Source organism: Tachysurus fulvidraco, chromosome 23 (assembly GCF_022655615.1).
Source record: "Tachysurus fulvidraco isolate hzauxx_2018 chromosome 23, HZAU_PFXX_2.0, whole genome shotgun sequence".
In the NCBI taxonomy this organism is placed as follows: Eukaryota; Metazoa; Chordata; class Actinopteri; order Siluriformes; family Bagridae; genus Tachysurus; species Tachysurus fulvidraco.
This window is the reverse complement of record NC_062540.1, coordinates 9,231,024-9,245,255: the sequence shown is the minus strand read 5'-3', so window position 1 is coordinate 9,245,255 and position 14,232 is coordinate 9,231,024. Positions and strand designations below refer to the sequence as shown.

General features: G+C 38.2%; 2 protein-coding genes across 3 annotated transcripts; one reads left to right on the top strand and one right to left on the bottom strand.

Annotated features, from left to right (window-relative positions):
• Window positions 1-332: 332 nt before the first annotated feature.
• Window positions 333-2,456, top strand: wfdc2 (WAP four-disulfide core domain 2). 2 transcript variants are annotated; one of them, XM_027144944.2, is made up of 4 exons: window positions 333-544; window positions 649-774; window positions 1,572-1,709; window positions 1,927-2,456. In XM_027144944.2, exons 2-4 carry the CDS (start codon window positions 678-680, stop codon window positions 2,058-2,060), a joined length of 369 nt encoding a protein of 122 aa, XP_027000745.1. In that variant the 5' UTR covers window positions 333-544; window positions 649-677; the 3' UTR covers window positions 2,061-2,456. The 2 variants fall into 2 exon arrangements, with proteins under 2 accessions (XP_027000745.1, XP_027000744.1); XM_027144943.2 differs by having other exon boundaries at window positions 333-774.
• An 889-nt stretch (window positions 2,457-3,345) lies between these two features.
• On the bottom strand, window positions 3,346-14,155 carry pigt (phosphatidylinositol glycan anchor biosynthesis, class T). The gene is made up of 12 exons (XM_027144936.2): window positions 13,755-14,155; window positions 13,347-13,524; window positions 12,903-13,030; window positions 12,695-12,795; window positions 11,330-11,416; window positions 10,342-10,429; window positions 10,127-10,224; window positions 8,027-8,183; window positions 5,599-5,799; window positions 4,665-4,830; window positions 4,414-4,497; window positions 3,346-4,193 (listed from the first exon to the last, which is right to left on the bottom strand). The coding sequence occupies exons 1-12, from the start codon at window positions 14,101-14,103 to the stop codon at window positions 3,944-3,946; spliced, it is 1,887 nt and encodes a 628-aa protein (XP_027000737.1). The 5' UTR covers window positions 14,104-14,155; the 3' UTR covers window positions 3,346-3,943.
• Between the last annotated feature and the right edge of the window lie 77 nt (window positions 14,156-14,232).

Here is a 14,232-nt window from a genome sequence, read left to right as displayed (position 1 = left end):
GAGGTCTATAGGTATTGCCAACTCGCTCACTCTTTCTCTCTCTCTCACCCACACACCCTCACAAACATCCACCCACTCCCCCCCCCCCCACACACACACACACTCACACACACACACACACACACACACACACACACACACACACACACACACACAAAACCCGTAGCAACAAAGCAACCTGAGATCATTTTTAATTTATAATGTGCTGCCGACTCCCGGTAATATGAGTGACAACTACCCATGACGACGACAAGTGGGCGTGTCCAGCAATGCGACAAAGTTTACAATAGTCAAACATTATGCAAATATGGAGCGACTCGGCAAAGCAACGACCAATGGGACTGGAGACAGTAGATCGCTCGTGATACGTAGGAAACAAACTGCTTCTCCATCATCTCCTATCATATGACACATATATCCACTGCTGAATTCTACATACAAACTCTCACCGTCCATTAATAAACGTTATTACTATGGCAAACAGTAGTAGGAACGTCTACCAGCGTCTTCACAGCACTCATACGCAAACTCATAGCACACTCAGGTTAGTGGGGACTTTAGGATTTTAAACGGCAGGCATAAGGACCATGCAGACCGCTCACTTCCACCTTCAGTCCATTCCCTTTATCCATCCTTCTTTTCCTTCAGTTCAGTCCTGTTAGACGGTGCAAGGAAAAATGAAGCTGAAGCTCCTCTCTGTGTTTACTGTTGTGCTCTTAACCCTGCACGAATGGCCGAATCAGAGCAAAGGAGCCGCAGCACTTACCTGCACAGGTGAGAGCCTCTCAACTCACACTGCACTTTATCAGCTTCATACTAAACTTTTAGCCAGTTTTCATACTGAACACGTCTAATGCATGGATGATCAGAGCAACATGGACTTCAACTTCTTTACTCAAGTGTGTGTGTGTGTGTGTGTGTGTGTGTGTGTGTGTGTGTGTGTGTGTGTGTGTGTGTGTGTGTGTGTGTGTGTACTATACAATACATCATATAATGCATATAATACATCTATATAATACAATATCTACACTGGAGACTTTTGTACTTTTAAAATACATCTTTCAGCCAGAGACCTGAATGTATTATACATATATATTACATATAGATATTATATATAATATAAAGGAACAGGGACTTAATTAGATTACGTTATAGAGTGAAGATTTAAAGGTACACTGAACACACCATTCTAGGTGAAATACACACTGGAGGTAAATCTTGTACTACCCCTGTGTCATTTAACACCTTTTAAATCATTAAATACCTTTATACACAGAGGATTTTTGGTTCAACCATGTCTTTTACTGTCCGTGTTAAATAATAAACTCTTTACTTTTTGTCTTTAAAAAGTGGAACATTTTATCACAGCATGCACAGTACAAAGTAGGAACCTTATATGTATTAGTGGCACTGACAAAAAAATTCCAGGACAAAAGAGACATTTGGAAATTTCCTGTTATACATAATTTTAGGATGTGGCCACCATGTAGTGTTATTGTTCCATACTGGTTATATATGATATTAGGATGCAGTCAGATTTTTCGCTTTCAGTGTGTCGTCTTGTTCTGTAGTTAAACCAGGAATCTGTCCTCGACGGACATGGGGATCGGGCATGTGTGCTGAATACTGCACTAAGGACAACGACTGTCCCAATGAGGAGAAATGCTGCCATAACGGATGTGGGCACGAGTGCATCAGCCCTTATACAGGTGAATAATTTCAAAAGAATAAGTTTATATATGGATTCCAAACTAAAATGAAAAACATACTTTAATGTAAGAATAAATAAATGCAGGTTGAGAATTATAACTCATTTCTAAATGCATCTACACAACTACTTCTTATGTCCACTTCAGTGTTTCCAGCATTCATATGCACACTTACACGTGTGGCAGTGTGTTCAAGTTTTTGGTCTGTCTTTAACAGTGAAGCCTGGACGATGCCCTATGCCTAAGGGGACCCCGATGTGTGCAGAGTATTGCTATCATGATGGAGAGTGTCCCGGAGAGCAGAAGTGCTGCAGGACTACATGTGGCCATGCTTGTAGTGAACCCTGCTAATTAGATTTGGTACATGGAGACATTCAAACCAATAAAGAGCAATCCTCTTCTGAGAGATCATCCTTTTTAAGTGCAAAAAGTCAAGTAAAATCCCTCAGAAACAGCCTTGATAGGTTTAAACCAAATAAACTATGTCGGAAGGTAGATCTCAACCAAGTGGTTGAATGACAATGGGAGGAAATGTGTATACAATTGCTTATAGTTCAGTTAATGAGAGTATGGGTGAATAATATCCATTCTGAACTTTTTGGAAACTTAGCAGGTTGGTGATCATTTAACTATATTTAAACACCATTTTTATTCTGACTGAGACATGTACCTATGAATTCAATGGAATATGTTTTTCCATTGATTTTTTTGTAACACCATTATTAAAACCCATTGTATCTTTTGGTATGTTTCAGTGTTTCAGAGGATTTTATTTCTTAAAGCACAAAAGCAAACTTTAGGCATGACATTTAGAATTGTTGTTAGTTTTAAATTCATGTTCCAGTGCCAGTACAAATGGAAACATTTATTATCTTTTCACAAAACCACACCGTCTTGGTAAGACAGATGTTAGTAAGTATTATAGCAATAGCATCAGTGTTCAGGAATGTAAAAGACGTCTTGGTCTCGACTTGAGACCAAAATATGTGGCAAACTTTGGCAAAGAAAAGGCCTTCTGTGTTTAACGTCTCCTACAGCTTGGCAGAACCTCTAGAGGGCCAGACAGAATAAATACAACAGCATGTGAAAAGGTTCTTAGGAAAGAAAACAACAAGGAATTTTAGGTATCAATTACCTTAAAGAGAGACTAACAACAGAAATAGTGGTTAGCATTTATCTCCAAGGTCAGACAAGTACAATCTAGGGATAAGTAAGAAATCTTAAACCTTTTCTGCATAACCTCATCTGCATAATGTATGAAGAAATAACACCTTTATTTAAGCTTCTAACTTATGAACACTCCTAACACACATGTAGCTGCCTTAAGTCACTCATAGAGGTTTATAAAGGCTTGTCAGCAACCTGCAGTGTCTAAAAAATCTAGAATTTCCAAGATTAACTGATATGTGCTGTAAGTTTTAATTATTATATATTACCAATTGTTCATATTTATGCTGTCTGCTTGAATGGATTAAGCAACTGAGTGTGCTTAAAAGCGCTGCCTGGAACAAAAAGAAATCCACCGAATGCCAGAAACAACAATACTGGATGAACACTTTGTTCTCCAACTACTTAAGTAAAAAGCTCCATTTGCTGACGGAGTACCTCATAATTTAAATTTGGTTACACATCCATGTGATTTATAAAGAACAGAAGGGTCAATTTAATACATTTTATATCCCTACCTACATGCATTCGTTTGCATATCTAAGAACAGTCAGAACAGCATTCCAATAAAAGGCCCTTTTGTTTTTTGAGGAAACAAGCCTTGAAACTTCCAAAGGCAAGCAATTTCATAACATTCATTAACATTCATATAACACAATGAATGAGGTTTTTTCTTGATTTTTACTCAATCTGCACTGGACTTGAAAAACAGAATGATTAATGGCTTGATCATTCCCAAAGTACATTAATTCGAAGGGTTCTCATTTCACCCTGCTTCATGTTTGTCTTCCAGATGAATGGAATACGAATACACAGTCATACACTTTTAAATACCCAGAAGTATATTAATCCCTCTTGCTTTAAAACAAACTGAAATAGTTTGTTTTCTCCAGTGTTAACAGACTTAAAACCATAGACCTACACCATTTGGTTCTTAGTAAAGCTTTAAGTTGCAGTAATGTTCTTGCTGACTTCTCCTCTCCGCTCAAGAACTTGAGATTCCCCAGTATAAAGATGTCCATAGAGTAAAAGCTGCCTAATCATTTCCATAGTTCATTTGATGTCCTTCACAGCGGTGGTACTCCCCGAATACGGCGGATAACGTTGGCTAGGCGTTTAGCTAGCGGCAGGCTCGATTCTTCCACCTGGAAGGTGCGGGTCAGTAGGTTGTAGAAAGAGCCGTAGGCCACAGCCACAACCGTGCAAGTAAGACAGATGACATTATAGGGCATGCTGAAATCAGGTGTTGGCAAATTAACCAGCAAAGGCTCCGTGTAGACACGCACAAAGTAGCTTGACTCCTCTTTGGTATGGAAACTAGAAAGTTAAATGGGGAAAAGAAAAGTTTTTTTTTTTCTTATTGTCTAAAGAAAATCATTTTAACACTAACTTTACTGTTCTGCAATCAAATAGCATCTGTTTGTATTAATTTATTAGTCCTTTAAATGTGAACTTTTGACATGGATTTTCTATCATCTCACATATTGCACATGGACATGTAACAAATTGAGCCATCCCTAACAAGGAATGTACTCACAAGCTGCTGAAAAGCGGACGTTCCTGAGTGCTGTTGATGTCCATAGCGACAGCGCTTGGCACAAGAGCACTTATCACAGATGATCTAGAAGACAATTTTGGATTCAAACAGGGTGTTTTTTTTTTTAATGTAAATATCACACTTGCATCCCTTAAAGTTAAGATCAAAGCTATTTCTGCCCAGATTAGATTATGGAACAATTGTATATCGTTGACATACAAAATAAAAAAAATAAAAAAAAAGAGTCCTACCCGACATAGAAACCATGGTTAGGATCCGGAGTGTATTCTGTCCATTTTAGCAGGGCTCTTTCAAACTGCACCGTCACCTCAGTGACAGAATGAGGGGGTAACTGCACGAGCATCTCGAGAAGATGAGGACGCAAGCGGTCTTTTGACGGTTGGTAGTGAATGTAGCCTTTTGAGGGGGGAAAAATAAATAAATGAAAATCGAAGTGTAACAATTCATGAAATCTATTCAAATTGACCCAGTTTGGATCAAATCCAAAATCTAAAATCTTATATGAAATGAAAATTTCATATAAATTCTATAAGCATTTAACCACTTGTTCTTCATATATTGTGCTAACCAGATGCTGGAGGGACAGACAAATGGACAGACACACAGACAACTCAAAAACAAATTGCTGATGTGGTAGAGCCATAAAACTTAAAGTACCTGCCGCTTGATGAATCACTGCGGTTGCTACCCCAGTTTACTGATTTGAAGTGGACTTCTAAAAGTCTCAGACTACTACTAGAAACTATATATTAATCAGTTAATCAAACAAATCATTCTTTACACTAATACACTAAATTACATTTTAAAAGCACACGTGTGTTATCACAGTCACAATGTTTATAAAAATCTATAAAATTGCATTGAGTGCTCAGATTTTAATAGACGATTTCTGAAACACTTATTTGTAATCAAAAATAATCCTCATTTGTAATCCTCAATAACCAATATATAAAAATCTGTAGTCTTTATTATACTACTAATTATATATATATATAAAATCATTTCTACCTTTGAACTGTATTAATTTATGTGAATGTATTTTACTCAACCCCAAATATAATGAAACAATGTAAGAAAGCAAATCAAAGCTTTTGTCCTGGGGCTGGATTAAGTGACCGGAAAAACTGGCATCACAGAAACATATGGTAAATCAATAGGTCTTACTTGGCTTGTTTTCCCGTGACTTGCTGGTGATGGTGAGTGTGTGAATATATAGTCGCAGATACCACGGCACTGACTCCAGCAGGAGAACAGGGAAAGCTCGGTATGGATGATTGTTATAGATTAGAGTGTGTATCTCGCCATTCTGGAGTCCAAACCCTGCCACATAGCGCTCTGCGTGGAGCATTGGACGTAGCATGTCTCCTGCAATAGATGATGCCAGAAACCAAAAAACTTTATAAACTATTCTCAGTAATATAAGGTGTATAAGGTGGTAATTGTATAAGGAGCAAAATCCTATTGAATCTTTAGTGGAGAAGACATGATACATTTTACGACTTATTCATCAAAGTTGCATATAGTGTATGTTAAGTTGCAAATTCATGTATGATTAGAGCATGTGTAAATACCAGTATAACATTTTACCAAACTAAAACGTGCTGATTTGAAATTATAATAATTATAGCAATTAAGTAGAACATTAAAAAAAATCTTCTACTAAAATAGGTTTAGTGTCAACATGTTATTTCTGAAAACTTGAATCAAAATGTGCAGCTCTATACTGATTTCTCTGTGTTTGCACCTCATTCACCAAGGTGGTCAGAACTTTACATGGAGTCAGTTTTATACTGAGCTGCTCTGGTCACCCAGTCATTTTTAATAAGGTTCTACATTAACTGCTTGCTTAATTGATAATAACAATGCTCAGTGATTTCTCGCCTTTTACCCCTCATTCTTCCCTAGTCTGATATTCCTGAATGGTGGACTAACTCCAGTAAGAAGGGACTTAAGCCCAAAAGGGAATCTATCCTGATAAATGCTTGGTCTTTGGTCCTGTAGTGCATTCTGTATACTATGATGTTGGAGCTGGTGACGTGGTCGAGTGTCAGCTGCTGACGGAGAGGAGGCAGTTGAACTGGCTACTTATGTGTGTTTCTTTGTGCTTTCAGTAGCTGCTAGCAGCAGAGAGAGAGAGAGATTGGGAGAGAGAGAGAGAGAGAGAGAGAGAGAGAGAGAGAGAGAGAGAGAGAGAGAGAGAGCATTGTCGGAGTTTGACAGAGTGAAAGCCGTGAGTTAGTAATAGCCACTCTTTTGCTTGGTCCTTTTTTTTTGTTGAGTTTTTGAAAGTCGGCTGAAAATCCTGATAAGAATAAATGTGTGCACACACTATTCGGCTTGTCTGTATCCACTACATAAAAATTCTAGTCCATAGTAAGCGTAGTAACTATTTCATGGTAATTGCCTATCACTCCATCCAACTAAGGCTTCTCTGAGAATATTTGTTGATTTGTTCACTACAGCAGTACTGTTACTCATTAGTGCTTTATTTTAGCACCTAAATAATTGTTCTTAAAAAAACAAACAACAACAAAAAAACAATAAACACAACTTGAACACTTGAACTGGACTTGAACTTGGACTCTAACTTATGCCATCCAATTTGGGGTTATGGCTCACACAGTTCAACAACCGAGGCTGAGTGGTTCTTTCTCTCTGTACCATTTGCTTTTCGCTGCAACTTTACCTAAATTTGCTAACAGCAGAATGTCAATCCCACTGACTCCAGTTGCTGAGCCCTTGGGTTCTTTATTGTTCTTTGGTTTGAGATCAGAACAAATCACCTGACTGGAACCTGTCCTGAGACACTGCAATGCACTGATCCATTCAGACAACATTGTGACATCAATTACCAGGATGTTATGAAGTGACATGGCTCATTTCTGCCAGCAACTCACCTACCAGAAATGCACAACAGTGGCGTCCCACATCTTGGTCAATGACAAACAGGCTTATATTCATAACGACATGATATTTATCTCCCTAGGAGATTATTTAGTATTCAAAGAATGACAGTTACATTCTTAATTAGCATTGTCCCATTCAAGTTTGCGTTCCTGTAATTCCTACATTAAATGTATTTAAGGATTAGGGTGTGTTTCATAACACTTAGTTGCATGACATAATTAATGGGTTTTCACATAGTAGAAGTTGATTCATAAGGTTTACTCAAATCACCCCTTGTTATGATGCATGAATCAGATAGAGCTTCATTCATACCTCATTTTGTTCACTCAGACTGCATTTGTTTCTGCACAACTTTGATGAATAAGGGCCACTGTTTTTCTGGGAATGGATTTGGATGTGAATGAATGGAGTTAAGCAATTTTAAGAACACTTTTATTCTTCTTCACTGCTATTTTAATATTAAACTCCACTTGTCTCTTTTTTTAAGATTTTTTAAAATTAATTAAATACTTTTTTTTAACCCCTTGTAATATGGAGGACAATCAAACACAGTGGCACACACATCTGTTACGGAACATTACATTTTCCCCCTCACTTAAGAGGCCACATCCAAACCACATGCCTGATGTTAATAAGCCAGCGACAAAGCTGTCTGGCGGATGAATTCGAGTAGTTATACACTTACCGCCTTCTCCTTTCCAGCGCATTAAGAGATTGAGAGAACGTAGCTGGCCAAAAGTCTCTGCTTTGGTTAGATCATACACAGCATAAGTCCTGCGATCCCCCAGAACAACAGTGGTGTCAAGGGTAGGTGTGGCTGGGCTCAGGTCAAACAGCTCACCCTGATTGATATATGAAAGCAACACAACATGAGCACACAGAGGAGAGAAAAAATATTATGCTTATAACTACTGCTCCCTGTAGGTCAGAAAAAAATACAACACTGGCAAGGACCTGCAAATCTGAAGTCAGCTTCATGCCTGTAATTATTTTTCTTCTTTTCTCATGATCTTCCTGTTGTTAAGAACAATCCAAGTATGTATCAGTTACTATAGCACCAAATAATTTGCATCTTTTCCCTGATTTTATGTTAATGAATATATTTAAATTATCATACTGTTGCAACAGTCTCTAACTGCTGAGGTAATTTTCTTGCAGTTCTTGAACCCTTTAGTAGCATTCCAGATGAGACTGTAGTGTCTCTATGCTGCAAATGCTGCTTGCCCTTTTTAAATCCAGATGTAGGACCTTTACTCCAGGCTAACTGGCTTGGGGTTTGTTAAAGTGCCTTCTGCACTCGAGCAATATTCCCTGAAGAGAATACTGGCTGTTGCATGGGGCTCTTCACCGCTCACCTGCACAGCAAGGTGAGATTCTATATAATTTCACTCTGAAATGCTTAAAAGATGGTCTCAGCTGACTGCCCAAACAATGAAGTCAAGAAGAGAGTCTTGTGCATGCAGGTCACAGCCATCTGACAGTGTTAGGTACAAGTGTTGATGAGCCAGCACCGTTACTACCATTCCACTCCTTAGCAACAGCACTGCATATGACATGCATAGGATGTAATCTGATGCAATTCTGACCTTGGGCTCCTTAAAGGCTGCCACCAAATTTGACCGGACAATATGCATGCTGTAATAATACATGTTGAGGAAGGTAATGCTGCTATCACTTTAGCTTGTGAGAATGAGTGAGGTAAGTCATCCTCAACTGGTTGAGACCAAATTCTAAGACAATGTATTAATAGTCTAAATAATGTAGTCAGCAATAAAGTCCCAAATAATTATTAGAAACGATGTAGCATTACAACTGCAGGGGAAAAACCCATTCAATGGCATTTTAGAAAGAGGAAGAAGATGAATAGAGCTGCCACTCAATTCCCAAAATGTTATGTGGTAATATAAGGGAATTTTAATCCAATCCCTCTTACTGTGAGTGATTTCCAAGAAAAATGAGCGTGCGGCAATTATGGATTTTACATAAGAAACAGATATATATTTTTATCTTACTAACTCAGGAACAATTTCTGATTGCAGAAATATAAGCTAGACCTAGACTAGTAAAGTGAACATGGACACCGTGCCAAGCAAAGACGATCTCAAAAAAGTAGTGAAATATTCTCAGACCACACTCTAAAGGAAGTCAATTCAGTTTTACTGTATAATCAGATTAGCTAACCTAATTAGCTAGTGCTAATTCTTAGCTAAAACCTGATATGAGATGATCTTAAACTGAAGCATAAGATCTGTGGGGAAAATGCCTGTGTGTCTTGTGACAGGTTTCAAACCAGACTTGTGTGGACATTTAATTACATATTGTTTTACTGAGTGAATCAGTTGAAACTTAGTGTTGTTCATTAATATAGACATGATCATAGACATATTCAGAAAAAACTCAGAGCAGTACCATCAAGTAGGCACATATGGCTGCCAACATTGTCCCGTTTTTTCTTAAAAAAATTGAATTGATTCTAATCTATCATTAACATAACCTTTGCTACATGCAAATGTTTGTCATAATGTGCAGTGGAAAAAATGAACAGTATTGTGATTAAAAATAGATGTTGGTTCATCTGTAATTTTCCATAGCTCTAAAATTGTTGTATAATACAGTGTGTGTTTCAAATAACGTCACGCGTATTTATTTTTTTTTAGCTATTCTGTGTTGCAAAAGGACAAAAATAACACATGGCAGATGTTTAGAAAATTAAACAGGCGGCTCTGTCAGTGATGGCAGCACATTGCCCTTTGAATAACACCACAGTTCAAAGCTAGAAAGTTACCTCAGGGTTGTCTGTGACATCCACATAGATTTTGCTAGAAGATGCTAGAGGACAAGCCTCGGTCAGAGTGCGAGAGAACATCTTGAAAAGGGACCAATCTGAGAAAAAGTATGTATATTTTAAGTATGTATATGTATACACTTGTGCTGCAAGTTCTAGTCTGTCATATGTAGCTGAAAGAAAATACTACAAGGAAAAAGAAATGTTACTCTTACCCTTTTTGCCTTGGCCAGAGGTGTAGAGATCAAACACTACACTTAGGGTCTGTCTTAGTTCCCATGCTGTGTCTGAACACTGCCGATCCTAAGAGAAGATAAGAGAAGATAAAATACAGCAATACTTAATAGAGCTAAATGTGTATGCTGAAATCAACAGGTTTGTCAGCTACGACGCTCCAACTCAGGGCAATGTAGCGTAATCAAATACTTCAGATTTTAATCATTAATATTTTTAATTATCGCACAACACCAGAGCTACATGAAAAATCAGACAATTTAAAACACCCCCGAGGCACGGGGAGAACATGCAAGTTCCACACACACAAGGCGGAGGCGGGAATCGAACCCCCAACCCTGGAGGTGTGAGGTGAATGTTTCCTCCCCCGGTCCAAAGACATGCATGGTAGGTTGATTGGCATCTCTGGAAAATTGTCCGTAGTGTGTGAGTGAATGAGAGTGTGTGTGCCCTGTGATGGGTTGGCACTCCGTCCAGGGTGTATCCTGCCTTGATGCCCGATGACGCCTGAGATAGGCACAGGCTCTCCGTGACCCGAGAAGTTCGGATAAGCGGTAGAAAATGAATGAATGAATTTAAAAACACACAGTCCCTCATTCATACACTTAAATCAGGGGCACTCTAATCATATCTTCACACATGCTCAGACACACAAGCATTCAGGCTCACACATGCATGCGCTTGTGCACACATGCTCACACACTCGTGTGCTCGCTTGCGCACACACACTCGTGAACTTGAAAAGTTGAATATAATGACAATAATAATGAGTATATTTGTAATCTTACAAATAAATGTGTTTAAAAAAAATAATAAAACTATATCATACATACTGTACTTGTAATGTTACAGGAAATAGAGGATAAGTCCACACCCTGTAACTGGGCTGCCAATTGCTAGCCCCAGTTGAAGGGTTTATATGATTGTTTCTATAAAAGCACTTGTTTTATAAGATTTAAGAGACCTTACCTTACAGATGGGCCTTATATGCACAGCCTCTGAGTGAAAACTGCTGTGGAAAAGCTTCTCCGACTTCATCAGCACTGCTAGACCAGCCTGCATACAGAAAAGAAGGCTAAGTTAATTACCATGCTGTGAATCATAAGCAATGTTTCCTCTATTTTTTTTTTCTCTGAACAAAACTATTTTCTGTTGGATAGGTCTTGTGTCATTTGAGTAGAAATAACCCATGAGCTGCAGTTACCCCTGCCTATGAAGCTTTAATCCAGCCTGGGAAGACAACGCTCGACATAAATATGCTAACAAAATTATTGGGTGATTGTCAAAAAATTATACAATGGGCTGAAATTTAGCATGTTAGCATGCTTTTCTGATAACTACCTATGAACTATGAAATACTTCAAAAATAACAAGTAGTAAAGTAATGGTAAATTTGATTTTCTTCAAAAGTTGATAGTAAAATGAGCTCAAAATTAGTATGTACATGATGGCTTCCATGAACTACATAATACTTCATACCTACAGCCACACAAAATCAAACAAACATTGAAGACAATATTGTCTGAATTATGTTTAGGAACAGGACTAGATCTGCTGTACCATATATTTATAAAACAACCTATAAATTATATTATAGTAAAGACTTTAACTATTGTATATGGTGTAAAGCCAAGCTTCCTGGAGCAATCCTGAAATAGTTCAGCCAAAAAACATGCCCATAAACTGGCATTATTAAATCTTCTCTACTACACATTTGTCAATTTGTCATTATCGTCCCATAATTGTTGAACATGCCATAGCAAAACTTAGTTAAAGTTAGTCCCCACTTTAACTGCTGCTGTTCTTCTGTGAAGTCTTTCCAATAGATTCTGGAACATGGTGGTGGCTACGAGAGCAGTAGTGAATGCACTGAAGTCAGGTGAGAAGGTATGAAGTGCAGTTCAACCAACACAATGGTGTTTATTTGGGTTGAGTTCAGTTCTCTGTGCAAACCACTCAACTTTTTCTACATCAACCTTGACAAACAATGTCTTTGCTTGAACAGGTTCAGGGTCTTCCCCTTAGTTCCAGTGAAGGGATATTTTAACGCTACACCATGCAAAGACATCTTAGACAATTGTGTGATTTCAATTTTGTGGCAAAAAGATCCACATATGGGTGTCAGATGTCCAAAAACCTTCAGGTAAATATTGTAATATTAAACAGATAATGTATTCATTGTGCATTAATGCAATCTTGAACTATAAATAGTGACAAATATTACATGCCCCCTGTTATAGACTTATTTCTACTAGACTTTTCAAATCACCTAAATAAATAAAAACATACTGGATCACAAGGAGTGGTAATGGTGGTAAAAGGAAGACCAATTACCTTGGAGCCACAAGGAAGAAGCTTCTTCCAAGGGGTCAGATTCTCTGTACACACAATTTCCCTTGGCAATGTGGCGTAACGAAGGAAACGATGATCAGTTACTGTATAAAAAAAAAAAAAAAAAAAGGACAAATGTACAAATTTGAAAAACAGCCAAAAAAAATTAAAAAATAAAACGCATTTTTTAAAATGAATGACATACTCATACCATTTCCCAGTCCCAGGGGTTTGAAAGAGGCACTAGGCTCCACAGTGTTGGTTGAGTCAATGAAATTTAAAGAAGCACAGAAGATGCCTGACAGAACATTGGTGAGCTCCTTCCAGTTCTCATCAACACTAAAAAAAAAAAACAAATTCAAATTAAACAGTATTAGTACTGTTAAAATTGTAATAATAATTTTCTATTTCAATTAAAGCCATAATAGCCTACAAATATACAGCATTTTTATAGCTTTTTTAAGGTCATGGTTTCTGATCCACGCCTACATCAGTACCGAAACATTATGCACATTCTTACTGGAATAAATCCTTCCCATTTCAAAGATGTTCTCCTGCTACCCATTAAATGGTCTAACATTATTACCATATATCAATTTAGAAATCATTGTAATAATGATGGGAAATGACAATCGTTGCCGTTAACTCTACATACTCCAGCACTGTGTCGTGGAACCAAACCCAGAGCTCGGCTCCAGGAGGAGCAGGAATGAACGGCTGCCCCCACTGCATGGTTCTCCAGTAGCCCTGGGTGAAGGAGATGTGAAGCTCTCGCACTGAGAATTTTGACAGCACCTGGCCCAGGGACTTTGGGAAGAGCCGGTAATGGGACACTAAGGAAAGTGTGAGAGAGAAAGGAAAAAAAAAAACAGCATGTAAGTACATCTCTTAGGACATATACTGTGTGTGTCTGCAGGTTCAGTATGACACTGCTCTTGGATTACATATTCAACTTGGTGATTTTTTATTGCTGATAATTTGTTGCATTATTATTATAAAAGGGATGGAGGTGACTTTATGAAAACAAAAACAGTTATAATGCACTCAGTGGCCTAAAGACAACCTTTCTTTCCTTGTAAAAAATCCGTTTCCAATTGTGTGCGAAACTGGAAACTCGCATAGATGTCTCCTGAATGAAGGGGACGAATCACTAGTTCCTCCTGAAAGGTGTCTTTAGTTGTGAAAGATTTGTTATCATTCATCCCAGATTCAGCGTCGGTGCCTTTAAACGCAGCGTCTGTCTCGTGTTCAGCCTGAACCTCCTCATTTCTGCTTTCTTCAACGTGCTGGTCGACTTCATCTCCTCTGTCTGACTCGTTTGAGTTTTCCACATGGTCACATTTACAAGTAAGGATTAGACTGACAAATATCCAAATAAACACCGCAGACCAAGCCCACTTGCGCGGCGCCATTTTTTTGCGAGGAAGGATTTCTTTCAACTGCGCTTCCGTATTGCAGTCATCTGAGCTAACCAATGAAAGGAGGGTGTGTTTATCCGATCATCATGGCGTAGGTCTGTGCAGAACGCTGTCATATGCACG

What these genes read in the sequence shown, in the direction of transcription:
- wfdc2 (XM_027144944.2), top strand. Translation starts at nt 678, where the DNA reads ATGAAGCTGAAGCTCCTCTCTGTGTTTACTGTTGTGCTCTTAACCCTG. An exon ending in CGCAGCACTTACCTGCACAG is followed by an intron (nt 775 to 1,571) that starts GTGAGAGCCTCT and finishes CTTGTTCTGTAG; the next exon opens with TTAAACCAGGAATCTGTCCT. An exon ending in GTGCATCAGCCCTTATACAG is followed by an intron (nt 1,710 to 1,926) that starts GTGAATAATTTC and finishes TGTCTTTAACAG; the next exon opens with TGAAGCCTGGACGATGCCCT.
- pigt (XM_027144936.2), bottom strand. Translation starts at nt 14,103, where the DNA reads ATGGCGCCGCGCAAGTGGGCTTGGTCTGCGGTGTTTATTTGGATATTT. An exon ending in GCGCTGGAAAGGAGAAGGCG is followed by an intron (nt 5,800 to 8,026) that starts GTAAGTGTATAA and finishes CATCTATTGCAG; the next exon opens with GAGACATGCTACGTCCAATG. An exon ending in GTCACGGGAAAACAAGCCAA is followed by an intron (nt 4,831 to 5,598) that starts GTAAGACCTATT and finishes CCCCCTCAAAAG; the next exon opens with GCTACATTCACTACCAACCG.